Source organism: Larimichthys crocea, chromosome XXII, assembly GCF_000972845.2.
Source record: "Larimichthys crocea isolate SSNF chromosome XXII, L_crocea_2.0, whole genome shotgun sequence".
Classification (NCBI taxonomy): Eukaryota; Metazoa; Chordata; class Actinopteri; family Sciaenidae; genus Larimichthys; species Larimichthys crocea.
The window spans coordinates 16,858,581-16,881,373 of record NC_040032.1 but is presented as its reverse complement, the minus strand read 5'-3'; the positions used below and the strand labels follow the sequence as shown (position 1 = coordinate 16,881,373).

Sequence of the window (22,793 nt, the reverse complement as noted above, 5' to 3'; positions counted from 1 at the left end):
CGAGGCGCAAATGTGGCCAGGACCGGCGCTGCCCACAGGTTAATAACTTGTGCACAATAGATAATAACTTGTTCCCACAAGATTATAAAATAAATATGTCTATTTATCTAGATAAATGATTTTGGTTTACACATTTCTCCACATAGTCACCAATTAAGAAGAGTTTTTTTTATTTTATTTAATATAAACTTTATTTATACTCATCAGGGCATAAACATGAGAACATGCCACAGGGGAAGACAAACACGAGACAAAAGACATAATATAATTATATAAATAAACAAAACACAATAAATTAAAAAATAGACATCAGATGTAAGAAGGAAATGGGCGAGAAAATGTATAGAAAAGGATCTGTTAACTACTCCAACAGCCTTTTTGTTTAAAGAGGAGAAAATGATTTAATTATGTTTAACACTGTTTATGAAAACAGACAATGATGGTTTGCTTCTAATAAAATTTGACTCATGGATGTAATATTTAGTTGTGTCTGTGTAACCAAAGATAACATTTTTGGGGATGTACAGGAAATAATGTTCATAATTTGCTGCAATCACAACATCTTCAATATGAAGGTCATAGAAGGAGCAGTTCGCTTCGACTTCAGGAGAAAGAGAAAGCTCAGGATGGAACATTTTGGGTCATGATACATAATGAGGGAGAGAAATATTTTAAAAAAGAACATTTTATCATGAAAATATTTGCCTTCTTTACAGGTCACGATTATTTTACATACATTTACAGCATGTCTCGTAGATTTTTTTTTTTACAACAAAGCAACATGATGCCCTTTTTAAAATTTGGTAAAACGTTATGCTACAGTAAAAATTATTGTGATAGAGTGCACAATCTGGTGTTATTTACAGTGCAGATATACTCAAAGTTAATTAAGTTTTTACAGTGCAATTTTGTGTTTCCACCCTGCAAACAAGCAACTGCTTACTCACTCTTGTGCTTTTACTTTTAATACTGTTTTTCAAAGTGCTTTTAAATAGTTTTTGGTCCTCTTCATGTATGGCCTCCTTGCTGGTGTTATTTTTGGTCTTCTTGAAACCAAGTGTTCCTGATTTTTGTCATCACATATTTCCCATTTATGTTTTTGACTGCCGCACGTCTGTCCACTCCATTTTGGTGTTTAGCAGCGCCTGAGTCTTCTTCTCATCCACCTGCACATAATCCACTTTGTGGTCATCGGACAGGAAGGGCTTCTGCTAAACATAGAGAGGGAGGGATGAGGAGAAGAAAGCAACATCTAAAATTAACAATCATGTTGCACTGAATGTATTTAAAAGATTTGTGGTCCTTAGTGTAGAAATCACTGGGTTCAGTAACAGTAAAGTTTTGCATCAACTCTTTAAGATATCACAACATATAACAAGTCTTTTTATATCGGCACATGTTTTTTACTCCTGGAGTGAGCACTGATTTGGTCATTTGAATAGGAATAATAAGGGTCAGTAGGTAGTGATTGTACTGATATACTGCTGAGTGTGGGCTGGCTGAACTGAGGGCTGAAGTAAAAAAAAATTCCTTGATTTGACTTGTTTCCCAGAATACTATTGCAACATCCAAAGCTTCTTTAGATTCCACAGCTGTAAAACAGTGCAGTCTGAATTTTGATCTGAAGACTGTGTCATTTATCCATTTGACCAAAACATACCTTCTGCACAGGAGACTGTGATGCCGAATTGAAATCCAGTGACAAATAATCAAGATTTGATCTCCTCGCCCAGGTTTGAACCGCTCCATCGAGGGTGAGACAGACCTGCCTTGACTCCTGCCAGAGAAAGAAATAGATTCTGAGTGATTACTGTTTCAAGTTGAAATGATACTTACTTTCTGCACTATTAATAAATAACTGATAAAATAAGAAGGTGGTTTTAAGCTCTTCATTTCCATAGGAAGCCACTCTGTTTAGAGTGCAGCACACTTGATGCCTGTCAGCATTTATTTCTAGAGCAGCTGACCGGTAGATGACTAATATGCTTTTCTTCAAACTGTATTCCAGGAAAAACAATTAATAAAATGCGATGTTTCCTGGAACAGCTCTCGACAACATCACACCCTGGAAGGTCCCCACTGGGATTACAATTTGCTGAGCAGAATATTTTTGAAAGGCGCCGTCACACCCACATTCTTAGTGGTGTGGCGATAAGAACACATTTTTACACTCACATATGACCACTTCATAAAACAAAAAACTAGTAGACTGACCGAAAATGTTTTGGCTACGTACAGTTGAGATTAAAGTCACAAGTAAGTTAAGAATTTCTGTCCACATGATGGAAATTGCACAGTGGATTTGTCCAAACACTGCAATATAATCACAATCACAATATGATCACACATGAATTTACATTGTGTGTGTGTCCCATTAGAGCTATTTCCACTGATCAGTTATTATCAGTAATGTCTTGATCTTTAACTAAAGAGAGAGGAAATTAAATCTCAGTTCTCTTTATGTCATCAAATCCTAGTTGATGAATTGATGTTTCAGTTTTCTGAAAAACTGAAAGTGAACTGATGTCACTCTAAATCTATAAAAAAAATAAAAAATGCACAGCCAACACAGACTTTCAGTCTCTGACAGAGAGAAAAGCAACAGCATTATTAAAAAAACGCATGTGTTTTCACCACGGCGAATAGAAAGTGTACCATTGGTGTGCAGTTTGTGTCTTCGTTTCTTGAATTGCCTCCGTTCTCAAGTATTCTTTCAGGTAAACAGTTCAGTGGAAAGCTGCAAAAACACAATAAAAACAACAAAAAAAAGGATTATTAATAGGAGATTAACAACCAACTTTTAAAAATAGAAACAAGCTGAGGATGTTTAATTTTCTAACCATGGTGAACAGTGTAATGACACCAGAACACATGACAGTGGATAGATTACATATTTTAAAGTTCACTTGACATCTAAATCTAAGTTGTTGATATTGTTTTGATGCTGTTGATGTTTTTTTGACATCATTAATGTTTGTAAAAAGATTAACATTTTGATTTGAACAAAATAAAATGACATCTATATGTCTATAGGTCTAAAATAAGGATTTGGCCCCATACGTGTTGATTTTATCACCATGTTTAGGTACTGTAGATAAAGATGTAATGCAAAGACAGTGACTTCTCTTTCTCTCTCACCATAATTCAGTCATTGCTCTGCTCAAAGGTAGATGAGTGGGACATTCTGTGATTGTAGAGAGGCCTCTCAAGTCAAGAGGTGGTGGTCGAGCTGTGAAAGGTCAAAGTTATCGAGCGGGGTCAGACACAGTAAAGGTCACTGTTCATCTGATATCTGCATGAATCATGCACTGACATTTACAAATATGTATCAGCAAACGATGCAAATGATCAACTACTGTAAGCCTGTATGTGATAATGTACAAAGACGGACATCGTGAGGATCTCCTGTCACATAGTTGATTGGTTGATTAGAAATAAAAGCTCAGTGATGTCTCTCACCTCTCCTCAAGCGAGGCTTTAGATGCCGGTGAATTGGTGGCGGCGCAAAATTTCCAGGTTGACATACTAGTTGACTGAGAGTCGGTGAGGACTCAGCATTGCTGCTTGAATTGAGGAAACTGAATGTTCTCGGGCTCATGGGGAGGTAACCATCACATTCAGTGGCGGTAACAGAAGGAGAAGGGGAAGCCATGGGGACATATGACTCATCCTCGTAGCTTTGAACCCGTATGGTGCTTAGACAAGGCTGTTAAAAGACAAAGCATCATGAGATCAGACAAGTGCACCCTTTAGTCATTTAGCTGGAACATTGGTTGAAGTCAGTGCATGTAGAACTTTCAGATCATTCTGATCACTACACTACCACATGGGTTACTAAAGAAGATTGATACCTCTCATATATTTACATTAAATATAAAGCTACAGCAAACAGCCGGTTAGCTTAGCTTAGCACAAAGACTGGGGGAAGCAGCTAGACTTGCTTTGTTCTATCTAATCTGCCTTACCAGCACCTCTAGAGTTCACTAACTAACATGTTGTATCTCGTTTTCATCTTGAAAAGTTGTGGGGGGTTATGTGCCAGACTATTTCTTGACCTATTTCCTGCCCTGAAGTCTAATCTTAACCATTTTCACCATGAGATTGGCAGAAAAGCAGTGAAAACCTCAAGTATGTTGACTAAGCGAACCATCTCAGTTTTAGAAACAGATTGGATACACTGTGTCCAGTCTTTGTGCTAAGTTAAGATAACCAAGCTATAGTTTCATATTTACGTATCCAACCTCCTCATCTAACTCTTGAGAAAAAAGTGAATAGGTTTTTACAGAAATGTCAAACTATTCCTTGAACGTGAGTCTTTATTTTTATTATATTTATCTTTAACATTGATGATTCTCTTACCAAATTCAGACTCTGCCTCCTCCTCATCAATCGATTATCAGCATCTCCTAAAAAAAGATATATTATATTATATATTATTGTAAAAAGGCATTTAGTTATGTTCTCGATCATTACAATGTCAACATTGATCTGTATGCTGCACCATCATAAGAGCACCAGGTTTATGGTTAACTTTGGGCCCCCTTTCTCTTTGTTTTATGCATACTGTGAGTTTTCCTATTGACAACATACCTATTATGAAATGGTCCAGGCTTGACAAAGATGTCCTCCGGGGAAATAGTGCAGCGTGGTCAAACTGGAAGACATTTGTGGCACAGTGGCGTAGTGGAGAGGAAGACGATGTCGGTAAAGCCATGGAGGTGCACGGAGCGCTGAAAGGAGGGTTAGTCAACCTCCCATGGGGGAAAAGAGATGGGCTTGGGCTCGCATGAGAGATGGAGGATGCAGAGGAATCGGTGTAAAGGGGGGGTGAGGGGATAATATCCTTGGCAGCATCGTCTGATGATTTCTGCTCCAAAGAGATCTCAGAGTTTGAAAAGCTGTTATGTCTACGAATATGGCAAACAGAAACGAAGACATTCAGTTAGTTAAACGTGAAGTATTGGCATCATTTCATCTTGTGTCAGGGTTTTTTTTCCAGATTGTACATACCTACTTACACTCCCCGTCTCACACTGTGAGAGAAAAAGGTAGTCCAGTGAATGACTGGAATCCAGTTGGCTTGATACAGATGCTCGGTCAGAGCTGTCAGGAGATGGCTGAAGGGAGGTGGGGGTGTGGGGAAAGCCTTCTTCTGAGCTCTCTGTTGAGAACAAGCAGATAGGACAAATCACATGGCATTTCAGAAATGTTGCAAGCAGCATGGAGATATATGAAAACTTCCATCATTGACTCAAAAGGCTAACTAAAGCGTGCAAACAGGTTCCTCCTGGCCTGTACTTCTATTTACAACTAACAGAGCCACTGAATTTAAAAAAAGGGAAGGGTATTTTTTTTTTTTTTTTACAGGCACATTGAAAGTAGACACATGTGAGCCCTGTTCCCTCTTTTGTTTATATATTCTTCAATCTTTTAGTCAGACTGGCCCTTGTTCAGAAATTTGTCTCATTCCATTTCACTCAAGGCCACAGAGTCGAGGCTTTCCCTGCAGAACCATGTGGGGGAAAAATATCCAAAAGTCTTTGCATCCTCCCATGAAACATTTGCTACCCTTAAAAGATGTCTGTCGGCGCAGAACAACCTTTTAAATTCCTTTGCAAAAGTTATGAGGTACCGTTGCAAAGAACTCTTTAGGGATCCAGGCAGGATGTCTAAAGAAAATGTCAGAAAATACTTAACTGAAGCTATGTAACTTTATTCTGAAAGTCTAAACAAACACTAACCAATCTGTATGTGGAAATTTTATATATATATATATACTTTGCATTATAATTGGTTTCCTGTGTGTTTTTCTGAGGGTACAATGTCATTTACTGTAACATGCTGGGCAGCATATCAGCAAATTTATGCCGTTGCTCTATCTCCTTCACACAGACGACAGTATTCCAACAGACATGTCTCCTCAGAGGCAGCGGTCACAGGCAGTAAAAGCAGGACTGATATATATATATATTTTTTTTTTTTTAAACACTAAAAAGATAACATTTCATTCTGTGTAGCACCAAAGCACATTCGCACAAGTGATACTAAGAACTCTAATTATTTATCTGGTAATTTGAATGTGACCTCAGCTTCCCAGCTCCCTGTTGATCTGCTGTTATCTCCTTTAACACAGCTGCAACGTTGGAAGCGACAACAACATTTTGAACTGTTGGAAACGTCTTCTGCACATGGACTACAGTCTGATTTATGATCAAATATGAGGCCTGTGTCTTTTGTCTCGAAGAGTTGTGTGGAGAACTGTAGGTTAAACACATTTACAGGTTGTTGTTGTTGTTGTTGAAGACCAGATATGATTTGAATCAGGTGGTTGTAACCACAATGGTAGGATAAGAAAAAGTGTGGGTTTGGCTCAGTTATAAAAAAAATATTCATGTGCCTAAAACCTTTTTTTTCCCCTTTATTTCAGCAGATTCAAGTGTTTTTGATGTTTAACACTCCAACCATCAGCATGGATCAGTCAGAGAGAGAGCGCAATTTACTTTAAAATTTCCCCTCAGGTGTTTTCCACACTACAAGACTTCATTGAAAATGATTCTTAACACTGGTGCACACAGGTGTAACAATCTGAAGTTTGAGGACTTTAAGATGTTCGTTTTGACCTCATTCTGAAGTTTGATTTTCAGTTCGCCACTTCCTGCATGGGGGCTGAGTGACACCAATTTCTTCTGGATCAGCAATGAACAGGTTACCTTCTGTTTTCACCGCATTTGTTTTTATGATTCTCAGAGAGACATGTGTATTTTAAAGTCTTGCTTTAACACGACTGCATTTCAAACTGAACAGGTTTCAATCTTTCTGTGTGTTTACCTGCATCCTCCAGGCTCCCAAACTGACAAATCTGACTGATACTGCTGATCCAGCTGTTCATCTCTTCCTCAGTTTTGGCCACCAGGTAAAAAACACGAGACGACGTCTTCACCACAAAGAGGTGCTTCCCGTGGAAGTCTCGCTTTATCCTGAGTTGCCCGTTCAGCATTTCGACCTCACACTCCTTCAGGTCGATGATGCGGATTGGCTTTTTGGAGTTCTTGCTCTGATAGTACTCCAGCACATCTGGATTACCGCTCATGCGACCTCGCCGAAGAACAAACCATCGTTTCCTCCACGCCTGCAGGAGAAAGTAACAGTTACTTTTAAGTTACTTATTCACAGTACTGCACAAGTAACGTCTCCCTTTTCTTCCCCTCCAGCACCATTTCATTAGTCATCACCAGTCATGGGAATTAAATCACATCTCCTGCTCACAACAGCTAACTTAGCAACGTTTTGCTTTTGATATGGTCAGTAAGCGGAACCTGTACTCAAATTTCCCAGAAGTAGAGAGAAGAGGAAGTTCACTGTATTTAGAAGAAAATGTCTAACAGAACGTAAGAGGTATTTATACAGTATTTGGTCACTGCTTTTTACTGAAAACTTAATACTGAAACTGTATTTATAACGCCAAAAGGCAATATCTGGGCCCTCACTACGGAGTCAACCCAGTCACGTAGGTGTCATATTTCATATGTTAAATATAGTAATGATTTAAAATACTGAACAAGAACCAAACACGAAAGATGTTGGTATCGTGTTCACACTTGGTTTTGTGGCTTTGTGTGCACTGTCATAGTGAAGCCTCTTCTGACGTTTCTGTGGTATGAAAACATTTTTTTGCATGTGGGTAGTGTCCTTCTGCTCAAGTTAAGTTTTTTTCTTTTCAAGTAGTTTGTATGTTTATACCAGGAAATGGTTAGACACACCACACTGACTGCCAATAACACATTTAGGAGGAAACTGCAACTAGACAGATGGCAATTTGATCCTATAGATCTCTTGAATATGGAGAGCTACATTAAAATAAGTTGCTTTGTATATCACTGTGCATCTAATCGAAGTAGATTAATGTAGAAAATAAAGTTTGACAGCTTTCAGTAAAGTGGACATTTAATCTAATCGTGCAAGCTTCAGATTAAATGTTATGTTTCTACACATGGACAACATGCATGCTTAAAATAAGAATACATCCAACTAGAGAATCACAAAAAAAAAACGTGGTTTAAAACCTCTGCAAAATGCTGCTAATTTGACCTTGAGTCTCGTCAAGTGTCCCACACTATCGCAGAACCAGGATCCTGAAACCGAAGCAGCTAAATGAGACCCGGCCGTTGTTAATCTTATCCTCTACACCTGTGTTATTCCTGCTGTGACATGTCAATGTTGTGCAACGCTGAAGCATGAGTTAATACAAAGCATTTTATCAATTTCTCTTCATTTCTTTTTCATTTTCTTGTGTAACCTTGGGGAGTGGATTTATATTTTTATGTAATTCTATTAAAAATCAGTGGCTTTTATAATAAAATATATAACAGTCACATGTCGGACATTTAACTAAATGTAGCATTTATCATGGCAGAAAGTGGAAATGCAATGTTGACAGAAACTAAGACAAATGATCTGGTCTGAACTGTTACTGTAAGTTATTTCGAGCCAAATTCAGCAACTAAACAAACACCTGCACTGCACATTTCATAACACCACACACAGAGTGACACATTCGAACAAGATAGTCTTAATTTCCATAATGGTTTGTGTGTCTGTACTTTCACATTTGAATAATAAGCCAGATAGCGTGCCTGCCCTTCAAAAAAAAAACACATCTATTTACTTAGTTTTTTTGCATCAACAGCATTTGCATAGTGGGCTAAAATAAGTTTCTATTTCCCGCCCAGAACCCCATCAACTCACATGCACACCTCCACCCACTCTTTCCCTGCACTGATATTGACAAATCTCCCTCCTCCTCCTCCTCGTCCTCCTCGTCCTCCTCCATTCGTACAGAGGAAGTGCAAACAGCCATCATGAAGCTGGACTATTTCTGCTTGCCACTTAGGTCTGAAGTGTCTGACTGCCTCTGACATTACTTCCCATGTTTCACAATACACACAAACACACAGAGACAGAGCAGCAGAAGCAGAGTGGTCAGCCCGACGTTATCACATGACCCTAACAACTACAAAACAGTGAAGGCTGTATGCTTAATCCACTTAATCCACTGTTGTTACAACTATGAAGTGCGCCCACACGCCTAAAGCAGTAAAGTGAGGGGTTATTATAGAAATGATGAAGACTGAATGACAGATCTGTTTAACAGAACCACACAGTATGTTTCTAAATCATCATTACACATCATAACACACGCATACACACACATACACAAGCCTCAGCAGCACAACCTGGCATTCCTACTGCTGCCAGAGGACATAAACAAGCCGTCCGGTGTGTACTCCTACTCACAAATCTCTTTAGTTTCTTCTCCGGAGGGGATTTAATGAGCCAGCCGGTGCAGACCACATCCCCAGCACTCATCTTGACTGCAGAGTGTGTCGTCCTCACGGCTGCTGCTGCGGCTGCTGCTGCTGCTGCTGTGAAACTGAGAGCAGTGTGAAGCATATCCTGTGTTCTGGTATTCAGCCGAGCCACTCCAAAAGGAGGAAGTCAAGAAATTGATCACAGTGACAGAAAGAGAGAGAGCGAGAGAGAGAGAGAGAGGAGGGGAGAATTATGTGTTTGTTTTCTCAAATGCTTTAGACAAGTGGATGGAGCAGTTTGCCTGAGGGTTTTTTTTTAGAAGAGAACAAATACTACACATTATCAGCAGGTTTGCATTGCTGACATAACAGCAGCTGAGTCACATGTGGTTATATTGAAGTTCATGTTATGTTATGTTGTTTGTTGGTCAAACGTGGTTTCTGAACAGAAGTGTTTTTCAGAGACGTCTGATGCTTGAACCACTGATGCAGATATAATATTAATAATAATAGGAAAAATACTACAACTTCTCTGACCTGGCTTTTCTTGCCAAAAGTTAATCATGTAAATGATGACCAGGTTTTCAGAGTCTTACTTTAAATCCAAAGCAAACACATACATACATTTAAACTCTTTGGAGACTGTGTGCTGTTTTATGCTGCAAATATTTTTATGCATTCCATGAACTTTTCACATTTAAGCCCTTATGTAACTTCTTAGTCACAAGCAGCTTCTACAACAGTCACGCCTCTTAAGATGATCTATAACCATGAGATTAAATTTTTTGCGCCAATCCCTGCACTGCCATATTTGTGATCTTTTTTTTTTTTTTTTCAGCTTACGAGTATCGATAAACAGGCTCCTACATGGTCAGGGTGTCTGGATCAGGATGCATCTGTAAGATATTCTATCATAAATCACCCTGTTCTGCTCAGGGGATCAATATATGGATGATCCAGGTTAAAAATAAAGAGCTGATTTCATTATATCAAATCATTGTTTATATTTTCTGCTGTTTTTTTTCTGATTAAGTTTTGTGTATTTGTGTCCAGGCTCATCCAAGAACAGGCACTGCAGACTACAAATATAGCATGCAATCCATTTAAATAGAATAAACATAAAATACAATTGATAGTCGTAAAAGTATTGATATAGTTGTGGTAGTGCAATAATAAGGCAATTTTGTTTGTAGCTGTGGGAGGGCGTTGTTTATCTTGATTATCAGTCCCTCGATCAAACACAACAACACGCAGGCTTGTTCGTCATAAAATTATCTTTAATCCTGCAAGAGAAGTTGAGTTTAACTTCTCCTGCCAGTAACAAACACGTACACACATGCAATCATCCACATCTCATAATCACGGTTTTGGATTTCCTCTCTGAGAGGAACTACCTCATCGTCTAACTGAAAAAAAGATTTCCTATCATGAATAATTAACTGTCGATGGATAAACACTGCAGGAGACAACCCTATGGACTTTCAAATTTGGCATTCTGATTGCAGTCAATAAATAATAAACAGACTCTCATCTGTTTTGCTTCTTCTTTTTTATAGGTGGAGAAACCACCAGAGGGCGACACAAGTATCTAGTTTATGATGTTATCTGTTATCACTAGGCAAATTTCATATTCAGAAACCATGACTCAGTGAAAACCAAATAAAGATTTGTATAATTCACGACACACCCGCATGCACGAGCCTACATTTACATAACATTACAGTGCATTATATTAATAATGTCTTCATTTAGTTTTAATGCATGTTGTAAATAATTTGAAATATTTTGTTTTGGTTCTAGTTTCACCTCGTGTGTTCTTGGATCTATATATCCGTGCATTATTAATATTATTATGTCGTCATGTGTTTTGTATGTCATACTTTATTTACACAATCTTCTCACCTCTGTTATTATGGACGATTCTTCTGTTGCCTTTCATGTTATTTTATTCTTGTCACAACAACTGGGAAACTTTTCACTTTGTGTTAAGTAAACTGTTGAGGGCAGCAGTGGCCTCATTTAAATCCGTACAAATCTCAAGAACAAGAACCGGTGTTACGGTTCAACGAGCGACCCTGTTGACTGGCGACGGACAACTGAATCTCGTGGTTACGACAGTTGTTAAAAACAGGAAGATACGTATCTGTCATCGCTTCACTTCAATTTGTTTATTTATTTATTTTTATTAGCATTACATATGAACAAAGACGTATTTGTTTGATTCCTGTCTTGTTTGACAGCTACGTATTCTCTTCGTAACTACGACAACCACGCACCCGCGTTCGGTCGCCAGTTAACACGGTCGCTCGTTAAACCGAAACACCCAGGCTTAACGGCAGTTACCAAAGAGTCTTGAAGGAAAGAGTTTAAACACAGCTGCGACGTCGTGAAACAGCATTAACACGGCTTAAATCTAAAATAAAGGTTACATTTAAATACGTATATTTGGATATCAAAATGCTGTAACAGAAATAACAACACAACAACAACGTTTTAGTCGTTTAAAACGTCACAGAACTGACATTAAGCGCTGATTTAACGGCCGCCATCTTGGCTCCAAAGCCGTTTTACAGTTTCCTGCCGGCGGCCAATCTCCCGCCTTCAAAGAGTCTCTAAAATGTACCCATGATCCTCCTGAAACGTATGACCTGTCTCTGGCCTTGGCGTGTGTCTCAGTGCTGCCCGCTGTCTGCTAGCTGTCAGTAGGTTGACTTGGTTTGTAACTAGTTAACTAGCGAGTCTTCCTGTCCGACAAGTCGGCTAGTTAACCGGGTTGGGAAACCGTTAACGGCGGAGCTGAGCCACAATGCTGAAATGTAGGACCGTGTGGAAAAAGCTTGCGCCTCTCGCCAGAGCTTCATCCACTGTGTGCCGGCAGAATGTGAGGAGGACAGGTGAGTCAAGAGTTACGGTAACTTGCTGCAAAGCTTTGTTAGCCGGCCTCAGTTCAAGCACGCATGTGAGAAAGCGTGGTAATGCATGTAGACATGTTGTCAGGGATGACAGGATAACTTCAGCCGGCTCGGTTTGAGTGTGCTGACCTTCGTTTGGCTGCTAACTGTGCTAACCAGCAGATGGTAATAATAAGTTAAACGCATGTTTCACTTTATTAGGTTGCAGCTGTCGCCTGCAGCATGCCACAATAAAAGCCAGTGAATAAAAATCACTATTACAAGTGTTGCACCACATCTGACCATGTTTGCATAGGCCTCTTTCCTCATCATGTTTTTTATTTAAAGTCTCTTGTGACCCTGAAAAGGATGAAACACAGGTACAATAGAGTCCTCCTGCATAATAGGCTGCTTCACTGTATAATGATGATAAAAGGAGAGAAAGTTAGTCATCATAATGAGGACTCAAACCTCTAAACACAACTCCAATGGTGTGTGTCTGTGCTCTTTATTAATTAACCTAATTATAACAAGCTGAAGCATTCATGTACACCAAAGTGTGCCAGATCCTTCATTTTGTTGACATGTGGAGATGTAGTATCACCTTTTACGTGTCAGCGTGTTAAATCTAATCATTGTCAGCATCTACTCCGAACAGTCAACAATCACTTTGTTTCACATTGTAATCAACCTGTGTCACAGTCGCAGTTTATGGCTTGGTACATGCTGTTATTGTTTTTATTTAGGTCCGGCGTGTAACATTCAGGAGCATCTTTTGGCAGGAAAATGTTTTTTTTTTTGTTCATACACAAGCACCTGAGAATAATAATAGTTTTTCTTAGAAGCCTTTTATATCTACAGATGCAGCAGGTCCTCATCCACAGAGTCTGTCATGTTTCTACAGTAGCAGCAGACAAACAAAATACTGTTTTTTAAACCGTTCTGTGCAGTCGCCATAGTTCAGCTGTTTGCAATCTGCCACTAAATCCTATACACTGGATCTTTAACGTGCCTTTACACTTGCTATAAACTACAGAAACAATGGTGGAGCATAGTCGTGTCATGCTCAAATATAAAAGTGAGGTATTATTGACTAAACAGGAAATATATCATTTAATTGAGCATCATTAAGACTGAAGATGGCTGCACCTAAGTAAGCACAAAAGATTTGAGTGCATCTCCAACCATTATGTGTTTTACTCCACCATTCAGATGGAAAAAAAAAACTGTCTTTTTGCAGTCATACTTTGTGAGCACTGTCAATGTTAGTGGACTGTAACTGATGCAGCTTTGACTTTTTTTGTCACGTGTCAAATTGTTTTCAGCGTTAACCAATGGCAGAATACCATCAAGTGCACCCGCGGCTCACATGTCCACCGGGCCGGCGGGGGGAATCGGACCAAACCAGATCTACGCCCTTGTGTTTGGAACAGCCTGCCTCGGTGGAGGGATATATGTGAGTGAGCTTCATCTGTCTGTGACGTGCAGGGCGCGCATTGACAATCAACAAGTGAGCTGTGTTTGCAGATGTTCATATACTGGCAGAATCAGTTCTTCTCTTTTTGTTCTTACAGGCGTACCGAATGATCAAAGGAGACAAACAAAGATATCAGGAACGTATTGATGAAATTGAATCCAGAAAACATAAAGACAAAAAAGAATCAGACACAACCATCCAATCAGAGCCTCCCGGTGAGTCATTTTGTAGTGAAACTGTTGTGTTTTAAAGATATTCCTATCAGAGCCATACATGTGATGCTTTTTTCAGTTATGATCATTTAAAATTGAGCTGTTTCATATTATTTCTTCCAGCTGTGGAGGCTCCTGTGACAGAGGGTGAGTGATTCCTCTCTTGTTTTTGAGTAGATCAAACTCCACCTCTGTTAATATCTAAATAGGTAATAAAATGTAACCATGATGTTTTTATAACAACGAACAAAGACGCCGTGCACAAGGAGAGTCTGTGTGATATTTGCAGGTTCACTCTTTTGACTGAAATAGTTTCATGTCTACAAAATTAAAGGTTATTTGGTGAAAGAGTAGGTTTCAGCTGACTCTGCAGCGCACCATTTAACTTCCTCTTTATTTTCATGTAAACAACACATCGTGTTAAATCAGCAGTAGGTCCACACAAAAACACACATCCTAACACGAAAGAAATGTTGAATTTCATAGGTAATGTTCTAATAATCCTGCTTTATATCTCTCTCAGCCGTCCCTGAGCCAGAACCTCAAGCAGCGCCTTCAGCGGAGGAGACAAGCCCCCCGGCCCCTGATGCTGAAGTAGCGGCCCCCAGTGAAACAACAGAAACGCCCCCAGGTTGTGTGCTTACTTTATTTATACCCCTGCATGCACATGTGACACGTGCCTCCTGTATAAACTGCATGTCTGAACCAAGCGTAAGAGAAAAGGGTGACACCAGCTGGCAGAGTCACGTCAGTGCAACCTGCTTTTCACTCCTCTTCAAAATAATTGTTCGACATTATTAAAATAAAAATACATTATGGTGAAGACATGTTTCATACAGGAGGCTGTATTGTCTCTATCCAGAGATGCCTTGTATATAGTGATGCATGTGTCCCGCTCGGTGTGTTCTGTTGGGTTTAATTTTGTTTGTTTGTGTCCTCTAACCTGATAAATTAACCCTTTTTATAGATTCAGTAAAACTTTGGAGACTCACACACACTCACCTCCACTCTGAACTGTAAACATTTCTGTTCTTGTGGGACAGAGTTTTTGGTATTTTCTACAAATATGTTTGCTCCTTTTTGTCATATTTGTGATATAAAATGGGTCCTGTCGAACATCGTCTCAAAATGTGGTAATAAACTGTAATGTGTGTAATATTGTTCATAACTGGAAGCTACCCTTCGAAGTGGATCATTTGTAACCTCCAGACTTTAATCATGCAGAGTCCCAGCTCTTTAATAACATCTTTCAAACATAACTGTTATATTGTCTGGTATTTTAAGTCAACACAGTATGTACGTCTCTCCAGACGTTCACCAAGAGTTGGGCAGCTTCCAGATGTTATTGTATCGGTGTGCATGCTCTGCAGAATGTTCCCAGGGTAAAGCTGAAGACATGCATGGATCCTGACGGTCTTCACCTTCACTAACCTTGTAAAGAATCTTAACCCATACTTTGGATTGCCCTCAACAGCAGATGAGCCAGTGGTAGAGACGCCTCCGGAAGAGGCAGCAGAACCACCTGCTGCAGCTGTAGTTGAGGAGGGTAAGATATGAGAGGAAAGAATCTAAATTTAGTCATTTTATTAGAAATATCAGACTTCGAGGTGCCGTTTACACCTCTGCTTTTCCATCTGACCTCAATCTGTGGAGTCGATCCGTCCTACAGCTCAGTTAAAGATAGATTTCACATATTAGCTGCACATTAGAGGGCAACATGTAACTTTGCAACTATACTGCCAGAACCATCAGCCCCTTCTGAGCCACCGTCTTCAGCCGAGCTTACAGAACCACCTCCAGCCGAGCTTACAGAACCACCTCCAGCCGAGCTTACAGAACCACCTCCAGCTGAGCTTACTGAGCTGCCTCCAGTTGAGCTAACCGAGCCGCCTTCCTCTGAGCTTACCGAGCCGCCCCTGGCTGAGCTAACCGAGCCGCCCTCAGCTGATCTTACCGAGCCGCCCTCAGCTGATCTTACCGAGCCGCCCCCTGCACCTGTTGTGGAGAGTGGTAAGCGCCCAGTCAGACCTGTGCATGGAACCAGTGATGTACACTTTCTCCACATCGGACGGTTTATTTTGTCTTTTAACTGGTGAATGCTCCGGTTATACTAACAGAACTTGCAGCAGCAGCAGAAACACCCGCAGCAGAGCCGCCTCAGCCTGAAGTTGTGGCACCGAGTGGTAAGACCATCGTCCAGCTTCGGTTGGAGCGGGGGAAGCGGGCACGACACGAGTCACGACACAGATACTTCTTTCCCACTCCGATAACGTTAATGTTAATTTCCAACACCTTTTTTTTCTCCTATTTGTTTTAACATTCTTTCTCATTACAGCTTTTCTCCCTGCTTGTGACATTGTTTCTGGGTTCTTGATAATGATAATAGTTAATCTCCCCCACACGAAACATCTTATTCTTTTTCCATTTACTCAGGTGTATTTGTGTAAGTCACGGGTGCTGATGAGCATCCAGGATCATGCACTGACTATCTCCCTCTCCTGCTTTTGCTTTTTGCATTTCCCTCTTTTGCTCTTTCTCTCTCTCTCTCTCTCTTTCATCCTCACTCTCTGCTGTCGCGCTCTCATGCAAACTCCAGGTGTCGACTCCGAACCCGCCTCCTCCAAGATCCCCTCACACACCCCCTACCTCCTCATCGGTGGAGGTACCGCCTCTTTCGCTGCTGCCCGGTCTATTCGAGCCAGAGATCCTGGTGCCAGGGTGAGTCTGTGTTTTTTTTACCTCGTGCACTGCTTCTGTCATGTGATAATGCTTTTGTTAATGTCTTTTGAAACATTTTTTTTATTGACCAGGTATTGATAGTGACTGATGAGCCAGACCTTCCATACATGAGACCACCTCTTTCTAAGGAGCTGTGGTTCTCCGACGACCCCAGTGTGACGGAAACGCTGCGTTTCAAACAGTGGAATGGAAAAGAAAGAAGGTGAGTTTTAAGTTTCTCGTGTTGTGTTTTTGCTTTATTCAACTTCATTGTCTTGAATGCCCTTTTACAGTATTCAGAAGAAGACATCATTTATTAATCCCTCTAAGGGAAAATCAGCTTTTCACAACGAAACATTTATTCCTTTAAACATTTATTTCTTCCCAAGGAAAGTCGTGTTCAGCAGTGTTTTTAGACTTTGTAGTGTCATAATACCAGCTACATTTGATACTGTATGACTCCGCATTACATTTGGCTGCTTTAATACCTTTTCTATTTCTTTGGCAGCATTTACTTTCAGCCTGCATCATTCTACATTACTGCAGACGAATTGAATAGTGCAGAAAACGGGGGAGTGGCTGTTCTCACTGGCAAAAAGGTTTGGTTTTTCTGACTTCATAATTATACAAACTTCTCTTCTTAATATTTCCCATTTAGAGCAACGATTGTTTGTGTTTTTGAACCGTTCTTTTCCTCTTCACTTACTATCTTGGTGCCACATTTTAGCTCGTAACTAATCTCAGATGTATGCTTGAAATATGCACTTAAACGTGACTGAGACTCATAATTGAAGCAAAATATTACAGAAAATGTAGATTTGAAAATTGTACTACTGAGATTCCTCCACATACCACTAGAAGGAGGATGCATGCCAACAGTGCAGTACATGATAGTAGTTGGATAAAGGATTTAAACAAGAAGCGAGAATGTGAATTTACAACTAATACTTGATTTAAACCCGTCTAGGTGGTTCACATGGATGTGAGAGGAAACAAAGTAAAACTGGACGATGATACTGAGATTTCATACGACAAATGTTTGATCGCTACAGGTAAGCTGCTTTTTTTTAAAATGCATCTATTACCACACAAGGCTCGAACGTGGTGGAAGCTAATCAGAGCTGCTCTCTTCAGGCGGAGTCCCAAGAAATCTGCAGGTCATTGAGAGAGCAGGAGATGAGGTGATGGCGAAGACGACTTTGTTCCGCAAGGTCAGTGTTTAGCCACAAGAGGGCGATAACTGATATATTAAGAACTATTGCAGTCCCATCATAGGCGCACAGACAGGTTAACACACTCGTCTAAGGTCACTTCAATATGTTTAGAGCGACTCTATACATATAACTACCAAACAAAAAGGTAAATCTCATTAAGTGTATTCTCTTCCACAGATCGACGACTTCAAATCATTGGATAAGGTCTCCAGAAACATCCAGTCCATCACAATCATCGGGGGCGGCTTCCTGGGCAGCGAGCTTGCCTGCGCTCTCGGCAGGAGATGTAAGACGACTGACGTTTCAACAGAATGAATTAATCAGATCTGTTGTCGGATCGCTCATCCTCTTTTTCCTCTTCTCCTCAGCTAATGAGTCTGGCCTGGAGGTGATACAGATGTACCCTGAGAAGGGCAACATGGGGAAAGTGTTGCCTGAGTATCTGAGCAACTGGACAACAGAAAAAGTCAAGAAAGGTTAATGTCCATTTTGTATTTAAGCATGTCTGATTTGCCATGTCATCTTTTATTAAATATTCCCTCTTTGGTTTTCCAGAGGGCGTAAAAATCATCTCAGAGGCTTTGGTGAAATCCGTGACCTGCAAAGACGACAAGTTAGAAATCCAACTGAAGGATGGCCGACTGGTAGGTCCAGGAATTTTCCGTGTAATTCAATATATGACTTATTAGTTACTGATTATCTTGTGCTCCACCTTTTTGTAGGTGAAAACCGATCACATTGTTGCAGCTGTTGGCCTGGAGCCCAATGTTGACCTTGCCAAGTCAGCAGGTCTGGAGGTGGACTCTGACTTCGGTGGCTTTCGGGTCAATGCAGAGCTGCAAGCTAGATCCAATATTTGGGTGGTAAGTTAATGTTTAGAAGGTAGCTTAAGTACTCCAATGACAAAACATCAATTCAACAGTTATTCTGCTCCAAATCAGTCAACTGAAAGATCATCTGTCCACCAGTATGGTAACAGTTATTGTCTCTGCTACAGTACATGTACTGTGTCTATCTGTGTAACACATAATAAAACAGCTGTTCCTTCTTTTCTAGTGACTTAAAATAAATAAATAAAAGCTGCATACATACAAAACATGATATCACAGGACTGGACCATAACACATAAAATGGCATAACATGCAAAGAAAAGAAAAAGGAGGCAAAGCACTTACATTATTATTATTATTATTATTATTATTATTATTAATACAGTCAAATTAAATAATACTTTTTGTATACATGGATCCGATTCATCCTCATTGTCTCATATTCAGTTGTTTTCCACTTAAATCCAGATTAACCCCCCAGATAATCCGATGGTTTCTTCCATTTTTACAGAGAAAGATGAGTCCTTCCATCGATAGTATCGCGTTTAGTGTCCTTCTTTTTATTCTAGAGTTACAACCTCACAGATCTGAGATGTCATCTCCGTCCCACCTTACAATTCTGGCTTTGGGAGTCAGGGACGTTTCCAAGCAGACATAAAAGTTTGTTTGCTGACACCTGGCGTATTATGTTGTAGCTCTTTGTAGCTATTGCAGATGGAAACTCTGATAGGCAACTGCAGGATCTCATTGCACACATTCACATTGTTTCCTTATCCTTCTTTTCCTTTTGTAGTCGAAAGGTGAAAGTCATTTTCACCATAATACGGATAAAGTTGATTATGCTAATCAGAAGGCCAATGGTGGGAGGTTTCCTCTGGAGAATTTTGTAATTGTTTTTTTTTTAACCTGCAGCCAAAAAGATCTTTGGAAGGAATATTCCTAATATTTTCACAGACATTGATACATCAGATCAAATTGTGCACTTCTTTTCTGAAAGGCTTAACATGAGGGCACGACCAGAAAAGTGTGAGCATGGTCTGTCAAAACGGATCCACGCTCCCATAAGATTTGGATTTTTGGTCGGGGTGTGATAAAGAAACATGTCAGATTTCCATTCAAGTCTTAAGTTCAACTTAAAATTTCAGAATACAAGAAAATTTGTGAGACTCATCTTTGTTTTTCCAAATGTTAAAAACAAGACAACTCTTTTCATCATCTTCTTTTAATGTGTTGACACTAAAATGCACTAATGCAGCCGTAATATACCTCCTTGTAATCTGTGTGCATTTAGGCGGGAGATGCTGCGTGCTTCTACGACATCAGACTTGGCCGCAGACGGGTGGAGCACCACGATCACGCCGTTGTGAGTGGAAGACTAGCAGGAGAGAACATGACGGGAGCCAACAAACCGTACTGGCATCAGTCTATGTTCTGGTGGGTATTGTAGTACTTCCAGTTTCCTGCTCGTGGCGCCATCTTGAGGTTTTCATGGGTCACAAATTCAAACCGTTTTGCAAACGACTGTCGTGGCTGCGGGCGAAGAAACCAGACTTAAATTAAGGGAAATATTTGGTCTGAATCAGATGAATTGAGCGGTCACCGGGGCAGCATGTACGATTCTGCAAATGACTCAGATTTAATCCTTTTCTAAGTCAGATGAACATGCATGATTGCTTTGAAGTCTTGAATACCATTAGGTTTTAAAATATTTAAAACTCCTTTAGAGGACATTAGGATTGGAGTTTCCAGCAGAGAGCGAGACATCATAAATTTACTAACTCTGTTAAAAACATTACCGATATGATCACAAGGGGACTCGATCAGACATTCGGGGAGTTGCCAAAGTGAGCTACAGTGTGGACTGTGGCTCGCACTACACAGAGGATTCCTGTGACTACATGCTTTTAGCAGCTGGGGAAATACGACACACTGCTGACAACGTGGGTTCACTGCAGCACAAGGAAAAACAAAAACAGGACCACTAGTCAAACTATCATGACTTGTAGAGCAGATGTAGTCGGATGATATGTTGATATTCGTATGATTAACAGTGTGACGTGTCAGCATAATCAGGCACAGCAAAGGTGAACTAACGGGTAATTTAAAGGTCTGAAATAGTCCAACTGCATTTAAAACATACATATGTGAACTACAGTGGTGGAAAGAGTGCTCAAGGAGAAGTACTGTTACATTAATTAACTACAGGTAAAATGACTGGTCTAAGTACAAAGTATTCTCTAAAAAACTACGATTATTAGTTACATTTAACCGCCAACATTTAACGTAGTCAATCAAAACGGGAGATCTGTGTAGATGATAAAAGGTATGAAGGGTAAAGGCTGCTTTCTAAACAAATATACAGAGAGAGCAAAAATTCTCTGTTGAAAGCGGGAATTAGTATAAATTTCTCTTAATGCGCTGCAAACAATCTGCTCATCTGTTCTTTTGTTCTTGGTTTACATTGGCCTGTGGCGCTCAGGGGAAAAAAAAAAGAACAGACGGCGAAACCAGATCATCAGCCGGCTCTGTCTGGACAGTCCAGTGTGTTAACAGGGGCACTAAAAGAAAGCGGGCAGTGCTTTGAGTCCACCGCCTGTGTGTCCGTGGTGGCTACAAATGTGCAGATTAAAGTTTGGATATAATTTAAATTGTAGGTCCACTCAGTAGCAAATTGTGATTTTTAGATTTTTAGAATGTTGGCACAGTCGCACCGAAAAAAAATGCCGACAGAGGAAGCCGAGCTCCGGATGCTTCTGAACGATGTCAAATTAAGTGTACAGGCTCTCTGGTCTGAAAGACCGCAGCGGGTAATTTGTCAAGGTCAGTTTGCTGTGACATTACCTCAGGTCATCAGCCAGCTTGAAACTCATCAGGTGTCGGTGGGGGGTTGTCACTGAAGTTCACAGCTAAATTTTTAAGTGCCCTCTCTGTTTGTTTTCTCTATATGAGTGTCTAGAATAGGACACAGTGTTTTCACAGGTTTAAAGTTTATGTTCTTCACATTTTGTGGTGTACTATAGAACTATTTTCAACAGAAAGACTTTTGTTTTTGTTTTGTTTTTTTCTCCGACAGGAGTGACCTGGGACCAGACGTCGGGTACGAGGCGATTGGGATTGTTGACAGCAGCCTACCAACAGTCGGAGTGTTTGCCAAAGCCACTGCCAAGGATACACCTAAAGCTGCTACAGAGAAGTCCGGTAGGAGCATCACTTGTATATTAAACCAGCAAAAACAAAGTGAATTTAAGAACCAGATTTAAATGTTAAATGTGTCACAGGAACTGGGATCCGGTCAGAGAGTGAAACAGAGGAAACAGCCACAAGCCCAGTGGCCTCTTCATTGCCTCCTCCCGCTGTGGTGCAGCACAAAGACGATTATGGAAAAGGAGTCATCTTCTACCTGAGGGACAAGGTGGTGGTGGGCATCATCCTGTGGAACGTGTTTAACAGGATGCCCATCGCAAGGAAGGTACGCACCGCCGTCACCGTGTCAGAAAAAACACTTTATGCCAAGAGTCAAATGGAGATTCGGTTGTTGTAAAACGTTTAAATCTTTTATTTGTAGATCATCAAGGATGGAGAGGAGCACGCAGATCTGAATGAAGTGGCCAAGCTGTTCAACATCCACGAGGATTAAGACGGAGGGGAGTTACGCTTCGTGATAAGACTGAATTTTGACATCGTCACACTCTGATCACTGATCATACATGCAAAACGGGAGAATTTATGTAAATGTTGTCACGTCGCCGAAATATTTTCGTATTTGGAATTTCTATCCGCTGCAGCATTTTTTTTTTTTTTTTTTTTTTTTTTAAATATTTAGGAAAAAATTATGGTCAACCACTATCCACCAAACTTTACACTCATGTTTCTTTTCTTTTTTTAAAGTCTTGATCAAGATGTGATTGTCTGTCTGCTTTTCCCCACCAGGCTGAAAATGTTGGGCATGGATTATTGTTTTGTTTTTTTCTGTGTGTGATCAGAGCAGCTTGTCGCAAGAGAAGCTGCAATAAAAGCTATTTTTAAATTGGAGTCATCCTATTATTTTCAGTTTGGATAACAACACCCACGACAGATGAGTTGACCTGCATTCGGAGCCGGGATGGTCGTTAAAATCTGTGTGGTTGAACTCATCTGTCCTGG

General features: G+C 40.2%; 2 protein-coding genes across 4 annotated transcripts; one reads left to right on the top strand and one right to left on the bottom strand.

Moving 5' to 3' along the window:
• Window positions 1-381: 381 nt before the first annotated feature.
• gab3 (GRB2 associated binding protein 3) lies at window positions 382-9,486 on the bottom strand. 2 transcript variants are annotated; one of them, XM_010750017.3, is made up of 10 exons: window positions 9,295-9,486; window positions 6,829-7,129; window positions 5,011-5,161; window positions 4,591-4,907; window positions 4,360-4,406; window positions 3,460-3,706; window positions 3,139-3,229; window positions 2,656-2,737; window positions 1,661-1,777; window positions 382-1,211 (listed from the first exon to the last, which is right to left on the bottom strand). In XM_010750017.3, the coding sequence occupies exons 1-10, from the start codon at window positions 9,448-9,450 to the stop codon at window positions 1,092-1,094; spliced, it is 1,629 nt and encodes a 542-aa protein (XP_010748319.2). In that variant the 5' UTR covers window positions 9,451-9,486; the 3' UTR covers window positions 382-1,091. The 2 variants fall into 2 exon arrangements, with proteins under 2 accessions (XP_010748319.2, XP_010748327.2); XM_010750025.3 differs by having other exon boundaries at window positions 382-1,208.
• Window positions 9,487-11,920: 2,434 nt separating this feature from the next.
• aifm1 (apoptosis inducing factor mitochondrion associated 1) lies at window positions 11,921-22,682 on the top strand. Of its 2 annotated transcripts, XM_019268894.2 has the most exons (21): window positions 11,921-12,202; window positions 13,525-13,655; window positions 13,774-13,891; window positions 14,012-14,035; window positions 14,412-14,519; window positions 15,363-15,434; window positions 15,632-15,898; window positions 16,006-16,071; window positions 16,485-16,606; window positions 16,699-16,829; window positions 17,115-17,205; window positions 17,574-17,658; window positions 17,741-17,817; window positions 17,998-18,106; window positions 18,189-18,296; window positions 18,376-18,464; window positions 18,543-18,683; window positions 19,942-20,084; window positions 21,724-21,848; window positions 21,929-22,119; window positions 22,216-22,682. In XM_019268894.2, exons 1-21 carry the CDS (start codon window positions 12,115-12,117, stop codon window positions 22,285-22,287), a joined length of 2,358 nt encoding a protein of 785 aa, XP_019124439.1. In that variant the 5' UTR covers window positions 11,921-12,114; the 3' UTR covers window positions 22,288-22,682. The 2 variants fall into 2 exon arrangements, with proteins under 2 accessions (XP_019124439.1, XP_019124448.1); XM_019268903.2 differs by lacking the exons at window positions 15,363-15,434; window positions 15,632-15,898; window positions 16,006-16,071 and having other exon boundaries at window positions 11,926-12,202.
• Window positions 22,683-22,793: the final 111 nt, after the last annotated feature.

What these genes read in the sequence shown, in the direction of transcription:
- gab3 (XM_010750017.3), bottom strand. Translation starts at nt 9,450, where the DNA reads ATGCTTCACACTGCTCTCAGTTTCACAGCAGCAGCAGCAGCAGCCGCA. An exon ending in TGGGAGCCTGGAGGATGCAG is followed by an intron (nt 5,162 to 6,828) that starts GTAAACACACAG and finishes TGTTCTCAACAG; the next exon opens with AGAGCTCAGAAGAAGGCTTT. An exon ending in GAGACGGGGAGTGTAAGTAG is followed by an intron (nt 4,908 to 5,010) that starts GTATGTACAATC and finishes CCATATTCGTAG; the next exon opens with ACATAACAGCTTTTCAAACT.
- aifm1 (XM_019268894.2), top strand. Translation starts at nt 12,115, where the DNA reads ATGCTGAAATGTAGGACCGTGTGGAAAAAGCTTGCGCCTCTCGCCAGA. An exon ending in AACAACAGAAACGCCCCCAG is followed by an intron (nt 14,520 to 15,362) that starts GTTGTGTGCTTA and finishes TGCCCTCAACAG; the next exon opens with CAGATGAGCCAGTGGTAGAG. An exon ending in CAAATGTTTGATCGCTACAG is followed by an intron (nt 17,659 to 17,740) that starts GTAAGCTGCTTT and finishes TGCTCTCTTCAG; the next exon opens with GCGGAGTCCCAAGAAATCTG.